Source organism: Centrocercus urophasianus, unplaced genomic scaffold (genome assembly GCF_019232065.1).
Source record: "Centrocercus urophasianus isolate 14NV4802_14NV808 unplaced genomic scaffold, USGS_Curo_1.0 seq_11, whole genome shotgun sequence".
NCBI lineage: Eukaryota > Metazoa > Chordata > Aves > Galliformes > Phasianidae > Centrocercus > Centrocercus urophasianus.
The window spans coordinates 58253897-58273659 of NW_024884253.1; the positions used below are offsets into that span (position 1 = coordinate 58253897).

The 19763-nt window shown below is 39.7% G+C and overlaps 1 protein-coding gene across 1 annotated transcript in view; it reads right to left on the reverse strand.

Moving 5' to 3' along the window:
• TMEFF1 (transmembrane protein with EGF like and two follistatin like domains 1) overlaps window positions 1-19763 on the reverse strand; it is a 116586-nt gene that overhangs the window by 47819 nt on the left and 49004 nt on the right. The window contains exon 2 of the mRNA XM_042839154.1: window positions 1407-1516. Coding sequence (XP_042695088.1) covers window positions 1407-1516 — 110 coding nt within the window. The remainder of the gene's footprint in view (window positions 1-1406; window positions 1517-19763) is intronic.

Here is a 19763-nt window from a genome sequence, read left to right on the forward strand (position 1 = left end):
ATGAAGGCTGATGAATAAAATTCTTCTCCTAAGATTTTTTTCTCACTTTAAAAGGCAATCAGATCTCATTTTTTTTCTAGGGGATGTAAGCTGCAGGATGCCCTCAGTGTAGGTACCCAACTGAATGACATTACATCAAAAGCTAGCTCTGAAAGACCAGGATCCAAAACCAGTGTAAGATCACACACACACTGTTGCTATTCTGGTTCCCCTTGATTTATTGTTTATTGGAAACAGAACACAAAAATATTTTCAAAGCACTGAATGATAGCCCACTCTAGAGCTGGTTGGTAACACTGCTAACTCTTGTAGTTTTACCAGGAGTCTCAATATTTGATACTTTTGTCCTGGATATAAATCATGAATTTAAAGTATCTCATGAACATGCTCAGAGGGCTAGAGCACTTCTCCTAGGAAGAGCTGGGCTTGTTCAGCCTGGAGAAGATTCCAGACAGACCTCACTGTGGCCTTCCAGTACTTAAAAGGAGCGTATGAACAGGAGTGAGATCCAACTCTTTACATGGTCTGATAGTGACAGGACAAGTGAGAATGGTTTTAAACAAATTAGAGACAATCTAGATTAGATGTCAGGGGGAAATTTTTCACTCAAAAGGTTGTGAGGCCCTGGCACAGCTGCCCAGAGAAGCTGTGGTGCTCCATACTGGAGGGGCTCAAGGCCAGGTTGGATGGGGCCCTTGGCAGCTGAGCTGGTGGGGAGCAGCCCTACCCACGGCACGGGGTGGGGATGGGTGGGCTCTGGGGTCCCTTCCAACCCCAAACCATTCTGTTATTCTATGATTCATTCTATGATTATTCTCTTTTCTCTAAAATGTTCGGGGTAGGATTGCCATGATAGTCACAAGAAGTGTAAACAACAGGCACAAAAGTCAATGGAGCAAATTGAGCTTCTTATTCACGGTTTTTAAAGTTCATTTTTTTTTTTTTAAATAAATTCTCACCACCTTTTTGTTTTCCTGAGTGGGAATAATTCACTCAATAAGCTCATTTTCATTCAATAAACTTTATGACCACTGCTGGTGATCCTGTTACTATCTCATTTTCACTGCCCACTCAGTGTCAGAGTACATTTACATACCTTTGTCGTTTTTCCAGTTTGGACATAATTTAATTTAATTCTTATTATTGCTGTTGCTGTTATTATTTTCAGCCTGCGAGTATTAAAGGCCTGTGACTACCAAAAGAAGTAAATGAAATTTGGGGAGCGTGACTGGAGGCATCCCTTACCTATAATCCAGCTTTCAGTTGATTAGCAGACTGAGCTACAGTTGTGGTGCCAAGCTCACCATCTCCCCAGGCAAGAAGTATGGGAAGAAAAATAATCAAGTTGTCTCTGGATTTTCCAGAGTCTGACACAAAAGGCAAATGGAAAAGTGAGCGCTCCTTACCTGGAACTGACAGGCACATTTCAGGCCATCGCCCTCTTCCTTACACACTCCCCCGTATTTACACGACGATTCATCACACACTCTTACATCGGATTCTTTTACATTTAACTCTGTGAAAAAAAAACAGAAACAGAAATTGAAACAGGAGGACTTTAATTGAAGGAGGACTGTAGCCTCCTCCTCAGTGGCAGCTTCATCATATCAGTCAACAGCCACAGCTCAGCTCCGCTTCACCACACGAGGAGCAGTGCCAAAATCACACCGCACACCCTCTCTGCCAGGGATGCCTGAAAACAAAACACGGTGTGTTTAAACTATTCTAATTTGCTTGCACTATAGGAGGCAGAGTAATGAACCAGAGCCCTTCTGTCTTAGTTGCTGCACAAAGCTATGGAAGAAAATACAACTCCTGCCCCAGTAAGCTTGTAACAGTGGTACAACCAGCAAACTGGCTTGTGCTGCACAGGGGACCAAGAGGTTGACACATCAGCTGTGTAAGTTATATTTCCTAACACAACAGTTGCTTATACAGTGTCACATTTTTAAAGTGTACATTTTTTTGAAATATATATTTAATTTGAACCATATATAGGAGAAAGAAAAGTAGAAGGCAAGGGAGGGATAATGGAAGGAGTCAGTGTTAGCCCAAACGTGACCTCGTGGCCTCAGTGCAATGGTGCTGCTATTGCTATTGATGGCAATGAAAAGGGGAAAACAGTACCACATGCACTGAGAAAACCCACTGCAAATGTTTAAGAGTACACTGAATGACAGTCCTTAAAAGGATGTTCTGTGCTTGGGCTTGAGTCAGAAACCTGAACACTCTACAGCAACACAGCCCTCTAAGAGATTCAATGACAGCAGTAGTTTTTAAAACTATGCCTGTAACTTGTAATAATTGTAATAATTGTTCTCCACAGAGAGTTGGCTTAAACAAAACACTAATACCAGCCATTCATAACTGGTGAGATGTAGGTCAAAACCAGAAGAGAGTAATTTTCTCTGCCACTTGCAGTCTGAAATAGGAAGTCACCCTCCTGCTCACAGTGCTGACAAACACTTTGGTTTAGCAATAGCAGATACCATCCAAAACTGCTCCTGAGGGAATATATAGCATTATACATACCCCAAATAATTCATATTAATAAATATCTATTGCATAAAAATGTATCTCAAATGATACAACGTATAATGTATCTCCATATTTAACACAGTGCAACGGCGTACTTTTCCACAGATCTAAAGCTGCAGGGGTATTATAGCCCAACACACGTCCCAGTTGCAATCCCTATGTTTTGTTAACTGCAACAAAAGATTGAAAAACCATTGATTTTTTTTTTCATATACGTCCATCACTCCCAAAGACATAAACGAAGAGGGCAAGGCACGTAACACTGAGTAGCCAGATATCGTGGTTGCCATCACAACCCCGTGCACATGTTCTCTTTAATGTCACCATTTATCAAGTGTGATTGCTATGTTGTAGGACCCGAGTTAATGTGACAGAACATTGCAGCTTTTCAATTTAGTGTGTTCATAATTTGCTCCTGAAGGAAACGTGCATTTCTTTCTCCCTGTGAAGATCTGCTCTGTGAAGATGAACAAACTATCAAGATTAATTAAGAAGGAAATGATTGTCATATCTGAAAGAAGAATCCACTTTTTGGCGATACCAAGATACCTTTCAAAGAATGTACTTTATAAAAGGGAGTAACCAGGCTGACAAATTACAGTGCTAACAGCTTTTAAAATCCTCTTCTCAGGAGCTCAGACCCCTGAACAGATGGGGGCTCCCCACTCTTAACTCCACCCCTCTTTAATTGCGCTCACAGTACTCTGGTGCTACGCACTCTCCAACATTCCATATCAGTGGAAGCAGCCACTCGGCAGCTCTAAACTGTGCTTGAAATCCTGAGGTCTACACACTGACCAAGTGCCCTTGACCTTACTGAAGACTTTCCCCACTCTCTGTATTCTCCCACCATAAGTTACAAATCACAGCATGGCTGAGGCAGGCAGGTCCCAGCCCATCTCCAGCAGGGCCAACCAGAGCAGGGTTCCCAGGCCCATGGCCAGGTGGAGAGTCCAAGGAGGAAAGCCCACAGCCTCTGGGCAGCCTGGGCCAGCGCTCCAGCACCCACAAAGCACAAAAGTACTTCAGGTGTTTAGACAAAACCTCCTATATTCCAGTTCATGCCCATTACCTCCGGCATTGGGCACCGCTGAAAAAAGCCTGGCTCTCTGCACCTTCCCTTCAGGTATTCATGGACATGGATGAGATGGCTGCTCAAGGCTGAACATGCAAGGAATTCAGGATAAAACCAGAAGATAGAAAGATGGTGGTGGAGAATGATTCCTTGTAAGCTCCCCTCCTCCCCAAGAAACAGACTTCATTTTTTAAAAAGTACTCAGGAGGAGGAATGAAGATGACAGAAACAAAACAGTTATAACTCTGTCACTTAATTTTCTGAGCGGACTGCTTTTCTTTCTATATAAATCATAAATACTGATTACAAGCTTTTTGCATAAGCAATAAAGCCCTAGCAGGAAAAGTCACTCAGAGACTTGGAGGCAAAGTGATTTTCCAAAACCGTATAAAAGACAAGATACCCTGGTGACTGGCTCTTGAATGTGACAGATGAACTTTATTCTCATAGAATGGCATCTAATCCCTGCTTCCATTCAGCAGCAAATTCAAGCGGCAGTAAAATCAGAGCTCTGACATGTGTATGATTATACTCGACAAAATCACAAGCACTGAGAAGTGTGGTAGCCATAATGACTTCCACATCTACAGCGCTTTGCTCAAAAGTGAATAAATGAGAATGGATGTTAAGAGAGCGATGTGAAGAGGAGCAGTGGATGTCTCGCATGTCTGAAATAAGCTCTCTCTTGAATGGACTCCCCATGGAGAAAGAATTAAAATGGAGTTTCTGCGATTATTTCCAGAACAATGGAATGATTATCATCGTATGTGAGAATAGACCTGGAAATGGATGAAGATCACGCAGCAAATGGTCTAAGATAATTTCTGACATGTTTCCTTAATGCCTATTGCAACTCATTTCCTAGACTTTTAGCAGGTATAAATAAAAGGAAGCCTCACTGTGATTCATTACATACAGGGGAAATACTGTAAATAGAAATCTATCAGCTCCCAGGAGAAAATTAGCGCAATTAAATCAAGCTTCCAAATTTATGATAAAATTAATCTCCACAGACCTGAAATGAGGTATTACAAGTGACTTGCTGGTATCTGTTCAACCAGTACACTTCCAGGTGAGGTGAGAAGGGACCTGCGCAGAGCAGGCTGCAGGCATCTGGCTGCACCACATCCAGGTCTTTTTGGTGGTTTTTTTGTTTGGTTGTTTTTTTTCCTCCTCTTTTGAGAGAAATTTACTTTGTGACAATGTAACACATCAGTAAGAATAAGTAAAGCCTTTTCCATTTTGTCTCCTTTCAGAGAATTCAGAATACAGCTCAATACAAGTAGTTGCAGAATGGCTTTTTTCTGTGACCTCAAAGTGCACTGCTCTGAGGCACAAACCTCTAGCACCAAGCTAAATTACATGTGTCAAAATTCTGAACCTGAAGATGAAATCCAATTTGTAGTTTAAGTACACCACATATGTTTCTTCCATCTGGATGCCCAGAAAATAAAATAAAATCTAGGATGGGCAAATCCAGCAACTTCATAAGCAATTTGTTTTTTCAAATGGTTCTCCTGGGGTTGGCAGCTGCACATGGTGATGGTGAACGGATACAGGGAAACAGAGAACTCCTTTCTCACTTGGAAGTGAGTGTAGGTGGGGGGTACAGGCAGTGCTTCCAGCTTTAGCCTTTTGAGTACTTCATCCGAGGCAGGAAAAAGCTCTTGTTACCCCATTGATTAAACAAATGAAGTTTTCAGAACAGCTGGAGCATGTCAACATTTACCTGGAAAAGAGTGGCCAAAGGAGGAATCATGTTATGTGAGGGTACACTAAAGTCCACAAAGTATACTGGAAATAGTAGTTTCAGCATCACAGAAGAAAGTCAAAATCTGCAGTTCTACTACCTCCTTGGCCAGCCTTATGACTCTGGAATGGCTTCTCTGGGTGGTGATTTTGGCAAACTACTTAGGAATGATTAGAGTGTAATGGGGGGAAAAAAAAACAGCAAAGAAACAAAAAAGGACACTTTCCCCTTAGGGATTATGAAGGTGAGCTGTTCATGTGACAAGTACAGTAACAACCTGGGTTTTAAATCTAACTCTCAAACAAAGCTTTACCTGCCAGTCACATCCTTTATCCCACACCAAAGTTGACATTCAAGAGTCAAGCTTATACCTCAGATGTTGTTGTGTGCAGCTTGTCCACTGAAATCAAAAAGGGGACTTTGAGAGACATCACACAAATTTTGGATGCCCTTCAGATATCTTTGCTTGCCTGCAGCTGCCAGCTCAGAACAAAACAGCGCTGCTCTCCCGCAGATCCCACCAGTCCCATGCAGGTAGCATTATGTTATTCCCCATTTTACCAATAAATGCAAGTTACAGACATGTATGATGTAACTTGTTTCTATTTATCTCATTGTTGCTCTTCAGCTCCTTGCTGGTTCCTGCTTTGGAATGAGAGGTAATGGCCTTAAGTTGTGCCGTAAAAGATTCAGGTTGGGTATTAGGAAAAAAGTCTTCTCATAAAGAGCAGTGAGGCAATGGCACAGGCTGCCAAGGGAGGTGGTGGGGTCACCATCCTTGGAGATGTTCAAGAACCCTGTGGATGTGGCACTGAGGGATGTGGTCAGCATGGTGGGGATGGACTGGTGGTTGGACTTAAGGTGATCTTAGAGGTCCTTTCCAACTTTAATGGTTCTTTGATTCTATGATACTACACCTCCTACACCAATTCCACCCATTAGCTTGTTCTTACAGCTCATCCACTGCACTTTCTATGTGCCTCTCAAAACATCGCAGCAACATTCAAGAGGAAGCATGTTTCTGCTGCACAGGTTGAAATAGGAAATTTAAGGAGAAAAACAACTCTAGAACAGATATGACTGCAGAGACACTAAAAAAGCAAGGAGCAAGCCCTATCTATCTGAAAAGTAGAGATGCCTTTACTTGCATTTTGTTACTGGAACAATGCAATTTGCTAAGAATAGGTTTTTCTTGAAGGCTTTGTGCTTCTTTTAAGGTAGTGAAACTGTACACTGAAGATTTAATTCATACAGGAAACATGAAACAGGGACACACAGTCTCTCGGCTCTTTGCAAGACGAAGCAAAGGCTATTTTTGGTAGCATTGGTATACAACATCCACCAGTACTTGGCTGACATCACTTTTTTCAACTCCTGTACTCTGTTTCTGTAGCAAAAAGCAACAGTAGAAGCAAAACTCACGAAATAATGTAAACTTCTGAAGGTGAAGTGCCATTCCACTTACTTCGTGACTGTGTGGTGAAGGTGGCTTATTTTGAAACAAGCCAGCATGCAGTGCTCAGATGCATGTGTATACAAGCAGTTCTACAGGAAAGAAGGCCCCAAGGTTTTGCATCATTTCTTTGGCACCTGCCACTGATGCAATTTTAGGAAAACACCTAGTATTCACTCCTGTTCTGCCTCCATCTTGTGTTCATAAAGTGCTTCACTGAGAGGCAGTTCATCCTACAAGACTGTGAGTGAGCAGCCACCACTGCAAGTCCCTGACTTAGTAATTGATGAACAGCTCTGCATTCGATTATACATTCCATTTGAGACTGGAACTAGACTAGACCAGAGTAGATTAGAATTTGGAAGAGACCAACAAAGATCATTTGATCTGACTACTTGGCAACTTCAGGGCACTGACATGCTTTAACAAAAGTTAAAGCACAATACATGAGGGCACTGTCAAACACCTATTGAACACAGGCATGGACATCAAAAACTTCTGGGAAGATTGTTTTTTGTTGTCTCCCATCAGTTTCAACAACTGTGGAATACAAAAATCAGCAATTTGCATACTAGAGTTTATAACTGTTGAATCTCTTCTGTGATTCTGTTCTGAGGTTATGGTGGAAGACTAAGGGAGCAATCAGACCTCTCAGACAAACTTAGAATTACTTGTCCAGACAAGTAATACTTGTTTGTGGCAGATAAGGCGAAGCAAGGCACAATGGACTGTGCTATACTGTTCATTCGAACAAGTTATTCGAATTCAGGAGGAAAAAATAGAAACAAACAGAAAATTCTACATTTTCATTCCCACTTACATTAGAAGAAAAAATTCATTGGAATAGATTAGAAGTTATATGAGAAAAAAAAAAAAAATGAAATGCTTAGAATGAATTTACCTTAAAAACATAGACAGTTGTAGTCTAATGGAATTAAGATCCTTCCAGACTTTTTTTTTAATTGGTCAATGAATGGATGATTTGGGTGGCTGATAGCAAATCTGCTGCTCTCGAAGCAATCTTAAGCAGTATTATAGAACTAGTGAAACCTGTTTTGTTGTCTTGATGCAATATTTAAGAGTCAACGGTGCAGAAAAAAAATACTGTACTTTGGCTCTTGAGAATGCTAACTGAGCGAATAAAGCTTGAAATATTTCCCTAAAACTACTTTTACAAAACTGCATTAACATTTGATTGCTTAAGTGCCGTCCAATTTACCTAGGATGATTATACTTTTACATTTCCAGTCACGATAATCTCCTTCTAAAACACAGAGGAAACGAATGCATACGTGTTGCTAAAGTAATTAGTATTCTTGCACACAATAGGAAACCACAGCAACTTTTAACAACTAGCACTCACACAGCAAGGTAACAAGATTGGCTTTGAACCTGAGAGTCTCCCACACTGCAATTATTCGCATTACAAGTATGCCTCAGCCTAACTCTATTCAGTGTGAAAAAAAGTGAGGAAAGTGTCAGAGTGATGAGTGTTTGGATGACAGTTCTGTCAAAATATTGGATTCAGCCCATAGTGCATTTCTGTTTCCATCATACAAAGAAAAAAAATGTATTTGTAGAGAAAGTTGAGGCACCTTTTGTTACATTAAAAGCTTTGACAATATTTCAGAAATTTTGTATAATCTGTAGGTGAGCATTTCAGCGCATGGTACAAATTGACTGGCTGTGCAACTGCTTGGAGACAGCCAAAGGTGCAGTAAGAATGTGAAATGGTTTTTTCTCTAGAAAACATATTTGTTGGTATCAGGGTCGGGTGGTGCAGCAATCTGGCACAGGGCACAGATTTTGTGTGTGTTTCTTTTAGCAGCCACCTGGGACACTGCTTTCAAATCTTGTCTGCAAAGCAGAATCTCTGTCTTACTACAAAAAGTACTGAACGTGATTATGCAAGGCTTTTACAAAGAAATTAGCATGTCACTGAATATTTTTACATAAAATTAAAATATTAGGGGGAAAAAAAAGCACAACACGTTCTTATAGCATATTAACAGGAAGATTACAACAGGTATTACCAATAGTAGTCTCTAGGGAAACTACTACTGTGCAGAGCAGTGACTTCCCAGAGTGCTTCAGCTAGTTTCCTCCAACAGCTGTTGCACTCACTGGGCAATTTTGGCCAAATCTGACAGTGGTTGAGGCCAGAGACACTGACCTCCTTACAGGTTTATGAAAAATCAGTGGCTGCTTGGAAAAGGTTCCACATTTACATTAATTGGAGGAGCTGAGAGTATGTATACCAGAACAAGGCTCATGTGATCAAACCATGCGCACGCATGGAACAAGCAGTCACTGTTCTCTAGTAATGATGCCATTATGGTCCCTATGGTCCTTTGTGACTTGGAATTTGAAATCTCAATGATACAAACACGCTGAAACACATGTATTTTTAGGTGATGGTAAAATCGGGAGTATTTCAACCAAAGGTAGCTGTAAAATTAGTTTTCATGGGGGCTGAATGCTTGTAATAAGACTACTTCAGTATTTGTTTTCTAAAATTGCTAGGTATCCTGACAAAATAAATGTCCCAAAATTTAGTAGAGAGGCCAATCTCTAGGGACTGTGTTCCCTGCCGTAGCTCTGTCCTATGCCAAATATGACCTCTCAGCTTACTTTTAAGATCTGAAAAGCAATATTCTACAGCTGGTGAGAGTTTTACTTGGATTACCAAGGAAACGCATGGGATTACTGATGTGTTGCTGAACACCACTGCCTGTACTAATGGAGGCAGTTCAAAAATAGTGCTTTTACACTTCATCAGCCCTCTTCAAGTAGCAGGACTCCTATGAATTTTCTCAGCTGTTGACTTCTGACTGTTGTGAGGCACATGTATTACATGGTCAGGGGGAAAATATCATTTGTCCTCATTCTCTTAATGCCTACTTGCTCTCTTTCAGTCTGCTCTATAGATGGTCATACATCTAAAATATTTCCAAGTTCCTTGCTATGGGTTTCCTGTATCTCTTCTCCCCTGATCCCCAAACTAGGCTCTTTGCCTGCTTTCTAGCATCATTCCCACTGCAGGAACCAAGCAGGCAAGCACACTGTTCCTAGGGAAGTTATAGCTTTGTTTTCCTGAAGAAATCTTTCTATGCCTAATTACAAATGAAAGTGAATATTCAAGTTCATTAAGGAAATTGGAGAGTTATTTCCCAAGCATATAGACCAGTGCCAACCTATTCAAACACTCCCAAACAACACAGCACTCACTGACACCTAGAGCAGTATAAATTCCGAAATCTTGAAGTCAACAAGAAATCAACACCAAACCAGATAATTACCCCCCATGCATTACAAAGAATTTATTCTTTGATCTGTAGGTGACACGTAACTCTGAAAAACTGGTTTTGTGGCTGAAACATGAGCTGAAATCAGTGAAAGCTCAAGCACATCTGAAAGCGTGTCCCTTTACCATAAGGCCTGCATGTTTTTCTCACTCTTGAGGTCTTATAAACACAAGCTTGATTCAGCATCATGGAAGTCCCAACACAAAGATGGAATGGTTTCCACTTTCCTGCCAGGGCACAAAAAATCAGTAATTTTTTAAGAAATCAGTTATTTCACCCCATATTTAGGATGTGACCTCCTAAATAAAGGGTATCTATCATTTTACCTTCTGTGACATTTGAATACCAAAGCATGCATAAAATGAAAGCATAAACCTTTCTGGAACAACAAAGGGTGCTTAAAAATTCAGGCTCTGCACATGGATTTACACTTTCCTCTAATGAAAATTACAGAAGTAGCTTGGGTCCTGTCTGTTTGTTTTATTTTATTTTAAAGACATCTGAGAGCCTGGGAAATCAGAAGTGGTTTTTTTTTTTTTAATTCAATTTTTTTTTTTTTTTAAATAAGTAATTTCCAAGGATAACAACCTCTGCAAAACACCAGTGAAAACGAACACTTCTTCATGGACCTTTGAAGATAAACCAAGCCTCAACACTGAGAAAGATTGTACAGCTTCAATCAGATTATTAAGCAGGCTCTGCATATTGCACAGTTTATCAATGACTGCAAAAAACGTTTCATGGGGAAAAATGGAAATATTTTAAAAATGCAAAATGAATGTATACATGTATTCCAAGCTCAATCTTTTCAGTAATTATATTTTCAGCGTTCGTTATTGGCTCCAATGCTGCTCTTCTCCTGTTCTTCTTTCCCATTATTCTAAACATTTTTCCTTCAGGAATAAAGAGACAAAAGAAAAACATGTGGAATGCCAAGCCCTTTCATTTATGAAATGTAAAGCCAAGAAGAAACAAGTGGTTTTAGCTGATTTTCTACAGTGTATATAATGGCTTTCAGTGAGGAACTATACAGTTTGCAGTGATGTTTGCCATATATCACATAATCTGTTGCTTCTGTCCTATGAGCCCTTGGACCGAGACTTAACCTTCAGCGTCTCTATGATCTAAATAAATGAAATGGAACTGATCATGTGTAAGATTAAGAATGTCTTTAAGTGCTTGTAGGATAAAGGAACTTTTGAGGACCTAATTTTTATGCAAATAATAATTAACTTGATTAGGGCTTTGGTCTATTAGACACAAATTAGTAGAATTAATTATAGTCTGGAGGAGTATTTTAAGTCGCCATTTATTTCTTATATTTGAAATCATCCTTTAAAAGTTGCAGAAAATATCTGACGGAGTTTTCAGATAGTGTATTAATCTGCCCTTAATTATTCACTCTCTAAGGGGAAAATGCTGCTGTCTGCAAGATGACTTGATAGCAGAAATCTAAAACATGGCCTCTAAATAGCTTAAATTTTAAACGTTACTCATTACTTCCAGTCATTATCATTAAAAACTACGTGAAATATTGCAATACCTAGAGGCTGCAATGCAGATCTGATCCTCCTGCTGAAAGGCACGGATAACAGCCAGTCTATGACTTGCAGCACAAGCAGAGAAGTTATAGAAACTGTGATAGAAATTAGACATTTTCATGCCCATTTCAATGCATGAGGAAGAAAAGTAGAAGGAGATAAAATGATTTATCAAAAGTTACAACAGAAGGCAATGCAAGACACCACATCAAGTTCATCCAATTACTTAGCTACCAGCCTTAACCACCTTCTCTTTAACAGAAACACCTTCAGTATTACTACTAGAAAATGATGATGATAACCAAAAATAAAGCAAACACAAGTGATTTAAGGAATAAAATGAACATTAGCTAGTGAAGGCAACTAATGCAAGCTAAAGAGCTATGCTGCTATATTAATGCTGCTCATGTGACTCATCAGCTCTATCCAAGTAGCTTATAATCACTGCTCAAAAGTCATGAGATGGCTCGAGTTGGAAGGGATCTGAAAAATCATCTAGTTCCAACCCCCAGCTGTGTTCCAGCTGTATGGCTGTGACAGAGCTTAATGCAGATAGCACACCAGCAGTGTATTTCTCACTCCTCCAAGGAAAACTCTTGTTTATTCGGAAACATGCAGCACATGGGGCTGCTTCTTGAGCAGAAGAGCATGGGAAGGTGGGGGAGTCCAAACACACTTTTGAGGTGTGCTTTGCCCTAACCAGGGAGAGACAGAGGAGAAAAGAAGACTAGAAAAGGGTGCATAGATTGGACCACAGATTAAACCATAGCATAGTAACCATTGCATAGATTAAACCAAGAACAATACCTTTCTTCAAAAAGGAAACAGCTCTCGCCCATTCAGTTTTCTGTGAAAGAAGAATTCCCAAGTACCAGTACTCTGATGGCAACGTCTCATTTCCTCTCTCTCTCTCTCTCTCTTTCCAGCCACATGAGGTTCTCCAGGAAGGGATCCATGCCTCAGGTAGCTGTAAGAGAGATCATTTCTGCCAGCCTCTGTTCCTCGTGTTGCTCAAGGCTGACTGAATGTGTGGAGAAAACTGCTGGACTGGGGCAGTCCAACTGATACTTTCCAAAAACACAAATTACCTGCCTTCTGGCAGCAGTGAATGTGACTAAGATTTCTGAGAACACCATGAGACTTTAAACTGATAATAAATCTTATTTCTGAGTTCAGAAAAATGGAGGAACAGAACAAACTTACACGTGAAATTCTTAAACACATGCATAACCCCCCAGGCTGCTGAAAACACAGAGAATAAAGATCCAACTTGATGACTGAGGCTGTGGTCACAGGACAGGAAGATCTTCACCCCAGGACAAAATTTCAAATCTAATTCAAGTTAAGAGAGACTGAAACCCATCTGGAGGAAGTTGAGTTGCCTTCACCAACATTTCCTATGTCTCAAGCACCCATGCAGTGCTACTCCTGCAAACAATTTAGGCAGCTCTGAAGAGATCGACCATCATCCCCAGTCTAATATCTAAGCAGATAAATTCGTGGATAGAAGTAACACCATCTGTGGTGACGCATTTAACACTAAAAATGCCTGACTGCAAAGATATTTTCACATTGATAAAAACTGACAGAGCTGAGACAAAGAAAAATCTTACAGAAAACAGTCTTCTTGCAATGATAATGATTAGGGACTTTTTGAATAATCTTAGTCAAGCTCCTTTAGCAAGATCTTCATTAATGCTGCTGACTGATTCCTTGTATGCCGTATTGCTGAAGGGCCTGTAAAAACAAATAACTGGAAACATCTTCCCTGCAACTCCCAAATGCTGCTCACAACAGTTTCATATAAACACAACCTTACTTGTAACCAGGTGAGGGAAATCAGCAGGGCCTCCTGGCCATCTCTTACATGCTATATTCTGCTCCCAGCAGCTGTAAATTCAACACTTCACTGAGCATTAAATTTACTCTCAAGAAACATTTTCTAAGAGAGGTGACAGAGTTATTGCGCTGTTGTAGCTGTGGAGGCAGATGGCAGTGTGCCAGAACTCCAAGAAAATTTTAAATTAGAAATCTGACCATCTGCTACAGGTGGAAAAACAAAGGTCTTCACACCCATGCTCCTCCCTTAATTTTGTAATTTTCCTGGTACTGAAATGCACGATGTGGTGCGCAACAGATGCCATATGCTTCCTGACTACTCCTTATTTGCAGCTGATAAACACTGGAATGCATTAAACAAGAATGAATTCCCGAATCTCTTCCATATATTGCATTATGCTACAATATTATTATTCTGTATCATGTAGGTTGCCCAGAGAGGTAGTGGATGCCCCATCCTTGGAGATTTTCAAAGCCAGGCTGGACCAGGCTGTGGGCAACCTGATCTAACTGTAAGATGTTCCTGCTCATTTCAGGGGAGTTGGACTGGATCACCGTGAACTGTCCCTTCCAACTCAAACAATTCTATGATTCTAGATCATTGAGTCTTGGTGTAGGACTCTACACTTGCTTTTGTTGAACCTCATCAGGTTCCTCCCTGCCTAAGTCTCCATGCTATCTAGGACCTGCTGAATGACAGCATAACCTTCTGATATGTCCACCACTCCTCCCAGGTTTGTATTATCAGCAAACTTGCTGAGGGTGGATTCTGTCACATCCTCCAGATCACTGATGAAGACGCTGAACGAAGGCATGTATATAATAAGGCATATGTATTATATGTACTTATTCTTATTATAAAATTAAAAATAAAATTATAGAACATATATAATGAAGCATAAATATTGACATTAAATTTCAATTGTATATGTTGCTATAATCCCTTATGAGCTATTCAACTCATCACTTTGATTCTGTCTTGTCTATACCAAATGGGAAGAAGAACAGAGCCTCTCAGCACATCTAGAGCCATCTACTGACGAAGTAGCTACTTCAAAGGTCAAGCTCATTTGACAATATGGAAAGTAACTAAACTAAACTAAACTAAACTAAACTAAACTACAATAGAACAGATTTTCACCGCAGATGAAAGACTTGCAGATGGTTCTGAGGCACAGCATTCTAGCAGGCAGTAAGATCAGCCTGTGGCCACCTTGTTCTTCATAAGTCTCTGCTTCTCTCTGCACAATACTCTGTGAGGAAATGCTTTGTGCCTCTGTGTCCACCAAATGCACACATTTAAAGCAGACCACTTCTAAGGGCCCCAGGAACAGGCTGAAATATCTCCCTTCTCCAGTACTGGAGGGTTCCAAAGACACCGTAAGGTTGTCTAAATCCCAAGCACTCTATACCTCAGCCCCTTTCACACAGAGCAAAAACGTTTGTAATGTCCCCCAGGCAGCACTGTGTTTTCCAGAATGAGCTTTGCAGTATGAAGATGCAGGTGATGCACTTTGAGCATACTAAAGAATTGCTAAAATGGTTATGAACAGACCAGATTGATTGTTTAGGGACAGAGAAGTCACATTTCCACAGCTGTGACCTTTTAGGATTACTACAGAGAAATAGAAAGGAAACTTGGCCAAGTTTTATTTTTAGTGCATGGCTTTCATAAACAGATCAAACCTGATATGGCATCCTGATGGGTAATTATGCAGTCACTTTATCAACCTTGCACTCTTCACAAATGTCTCTCACCTCATGCAGGTTTCCCACAAAAGCTCTTTGGGGGCTAATCTCTTGGTTGTTTGGTGATGGCGGAAAAACCTTTCATTTAACTAAGGCCATCTGAGGTCTTGATACAATAAGATATTAAACACATAAATCTGCTATTTTACCATCGCAGGACTTCAGAAACATTATTAATAGGTACTCGGTAATTCGGAAGATATCTGAGGGACTTTAAAACTGATGAAAATGTATTTCGAAATCAAGGTAAATAGTAATGCAGTTAGATCAAAGTAGAGAAAAGAACAGACAATGAAGAGAAATAGAAAGAATCAGCAAAAGGATGGCAGAGATTACAAAAAATAAGAAAAAAAGTCTTGTAAGGCTTCAGTTATTACACTGAGATGCCCCACATTATAGGATTTTTCAGTATCATTCAGTGACCATGTAATGTTTTCAAAATTGACTTCAAAACATAAATGTAACATCTTTATTTTAAATTTAGACTTTAGACCTTCATTAAAATGACTCAGAAATAGGTGCATTAGATAATTCTAACTACTCACTGTTCAGAACAGTGTGAGATGTATAAAATCTTTTACCCATGTCACATAATTTTACAGTTTTTCTTTGTCCAAGTTGATGCACAAACTTTACAAACAGACATTATCCAACACACTAAGATGAAAGCCAAATTCTTTACGTAGAATGCCATCATACAACACTCACTCGGATGCTCACATAAAAACTTACTGCAGGTCTCTGAGGTAGTCTTGCTTTCCATGTCCAAGCTAGACATTCTAAGGACAGCAAGTAGCTCATCTGCTGAGTGCGTGAAGTAAAGCAGCCCCGGGTTCACTCTTGCAGCATGGAGGGGCAAAGGAACACTGGACTATACTTAGAATCATGGAATGGTGTAGGTTGGAAGGGACCTCAATGATCATTAAGTTCCAAAGCCCCTGCCAATTGCTAGATCAAGTACTAGATCAGGTTGCCCAGCATCCCCTCCAACCTGGCCTTGAACACCTCCAGGGACAGAGCATCTACAACCTCTCCACTCAGACTGTTCTAACACCTCACCACCCTCTTACTGAAAAACTTCCCTCTGACACCTAATCTAGATCTCCCCTCCTTCAGTTTAAAACCATTCTCTCTTGTCCTATCACTATCTACTCGTGTAAAAAGTTGATTTTCCTCCTGTTTGTAATCTCCCTTTAAATACTGTACGGCGACAATGAAATTTCTCCACAGCCTTCTCCAGACTGAACAAACCCAGCTCCTTTAGCCCATCTTCACAGGAGAAGTGCAACAGCCCTCTGTTCACCTTCGTGGCCCTACTCTGGTCCCTCTTCAAAAACTCAGCATCTTTCCTGTGCTGGGAGCCCCAGACCTGGATACAGTACTCTACATGGGACCTCACAAGGGCAGAGTAGAGAGGGACAATTATCTCCCTTGCCCTGCTAGCTACCACTTTTCTGACGCAGCCCACGATATCATTGCAGGCTGTATGTGCACAGTAGGGGCTCACATTAAGTTTTTAATCTACCAGGACCCCTAAGCCTTTCTCAGAAGGGCTACTCTCGAGGATTTGTTCTCCCAGTCTGTGTACATATCTGAGATTACCCCAAGCCAAGTGCAAAACCTTGCATTTTGCTTTGTTGAACCTCCTTAGGTTTATGTGGGTCCACCTTTCTAATTTATCAAGGTCCCTCTGAATGCATTCCTTCCTCCTGATGTATTAACTGCACTACTCAGCTTGGTGTCATCAACAAACTTCCTAAAGATGAACTTGATCATCTATATCATTGATAAAGATGTTAAAGAGCCCCAAGACAGGCCCCTGGTGGACATCACTCATCATTTGCCTCCACCTGGACATACAGCCATTGACCACAAACCTCTGGCTGCGACCTCCCAACCAATTCCTTATCCACGGGCTTTCTAATTTTCATGTTAACTGACGGTCAGCTTTCAACATGGAACTTATAGTTAGCTTTGAGGTACACTGCCCTCTGTAAACGAAATTGGATCAGGGTGGGTATTACAAGAAGTATCATCCATATTCAGAATTTGTAGGTAAATATAACAATTTTAAATGAAATAAATAAGAAGCTGCATAAAAGTAATGATAGGTTATTGAGGATTATTCAAATGCCTTACAGTTTTAAACCAACTAGGGGACCCATTGCTATTATGAACAAAGGCAAAGAATAAATACGGTGGTAAATCTGATGCAAAAAAAAAGCAATCATATAAGAACAATTATGCAACATAAGTCTACTTCATGTAGCAAACTCACAAGTGATAGGTCAGTAGATCTGTCTTTAGAAACAATATTGACAGTAAATAGAGTGTATTACATTTTCTACATGAGTGGATTTAAATGGGGCTCCAAAACATCTTTTAAAAAGTTATTAAAAACAAATCTAACATTTCCCTTCATCTTTTGAAATCTAATTCTCTTAACATTCTCTTAAAGCAGAGATACATACAATACAGCACAAAATTCAGATATGAAAACACTACTTCAGTCATCGTGGGAACATTTCCTACCTTTCAGAATGCCTGGATTTTGTATTTCTTACACCACTTTTTCATCATTATGTCATTTATGCTTCCCATATCTGATATTTGAGATTTCTACTAAAGGATCAGATCTTGTGCTCCTATTTTTTAAAGGCAATTGAAGAGGACTTTTTCGATGATGCTTAATCAGTGCATCTTTATTATTTATGCTATATCTTCTCTGTTAATGTGCTAATATCATTTTACATCTTCATAACTATCAATATTTTCTATGATAATCACAGATCTATGAGTAGGACTTATATTTAGTATAAACTCCATCCTCTGTATTTGAGTAAGTGCCCCAGTCACATTTGAACTCCTTAAGAAGGAAATGTGAGGATAAGAAACTAGCATGTCTCAGTACCTCCAACCAGTCGTGTAGACTGGACAACCAACATTTCATGGTGGCACAAGTTGTCATGAGCGCTTCTGCCCTGCTCTCTGGGTGCAGAAGCAAATATTTTACCTCTCCAAGAATTCCCTGTGACTTCCACAAATCATGGAAAGAGATGATGACAGGCTTTGGAACACTTGGTTGTTGTATTTTAGACTACTTCAAATCCAAAATCCGTTATGCAAGGGTCCCTCCTGTAGACTGTACATCACCCAGGACAGTGGGTATGACAGAAGCACTGATGAATACTTCAGACTAAAATGTAAAGATTTTAAAATAATATTTAATACTGCTGCAACAAAAGTAGCATTACAGGATTGCAGACAGGTTACTTTCTGCTGTGGATGCCTAAATGCTCATACGATAAAGGGCTTCATCAGAAATTCTAAATAACCTAATGCACCAAAGGACTGATCACATAGAGAAATAATTGACTGACACAAAGGAAACAACAGGGCGCAGGCAGTTGATTTTGACATTAAGGAGATGTCACCAGTGCAGCCACCTGTTTCTCTGTCTATTAATAAATGAGTAGAAAGACATATGAATGATAAGGTGAAAAGACTTTATGGTAGTATCAGGTTATTAACAGCGTTAGAAGAAATGCTGCAAAGAAACATGAGGTTGAGTGACTGGGATATGAAAGGGCTGACGTTATTCAATGCAGATAAATGTTAAATAACATATATAGAAAAATCAAACTTTTAATATGTATACATATTAACAAAAGATCCTGAGACTGTTATTACCACTTAAGAATATAATGCTTTCATTTTAATAGACAGCTTTTTAAAAATGTCAGCTCCAAACTTAACAATGATTTTTAAAAAAAGTAAATTGTATGTTACGGATTATTAGGAAGAGAACAAAGAATAAACCAAAGAACACTACTATGCCACTATATAATCTAGAATGTACCCTGCCTTTTTAATAATGTGTGCTGTCTGGTCCGTTATCACAAAAAGGACATAGTAGAATGGAAACAAGTTCTGAGAGGACAAATGGGAGATGAAAAATAAGGAACACAGTTCTTCTGCATCAGATTTTTTTCTTTTCTGAGATATTCTTGAATATATAACAAATGTCAACATTTTTTTTCTGCAGCTGCTGTACAATGAGACCCCTGATGTTTACAGCTTTAAAGCAGCAACAGACATTCAAGTGAAAATCACTATGTAGATAATGACATTATTCAGTGTCTTTGAATTGGAGACTGGAAAACTTTTCAGAAAAATTCTGTAAAGACTTTTAGTTTTGTGGCACAAACTGAATTGGAAGGCATGATCTTCCAAATAAACACTTGCAATTTGTGCTTTTGTCCACTGAGAGTCTCACATTTTCTAAAAAGTCTGTCCATCTTTCTTCTGAGATAAAGACCAAACCCCAAACCACTATTTCTATTCTTGTTCTACCAAACACACTCCTACAGCCCTGCTATGACCATCGTCATCACTCAGCACAACTTTGAGAAAGGCATTTTCTTGGCACAGATTTTAAAACAGAAAAACAATCCTTTCTAAGGAAATAATCCATGTCACTTTCTGGTTTCCTCCTGATACAATTTTGGAAGAA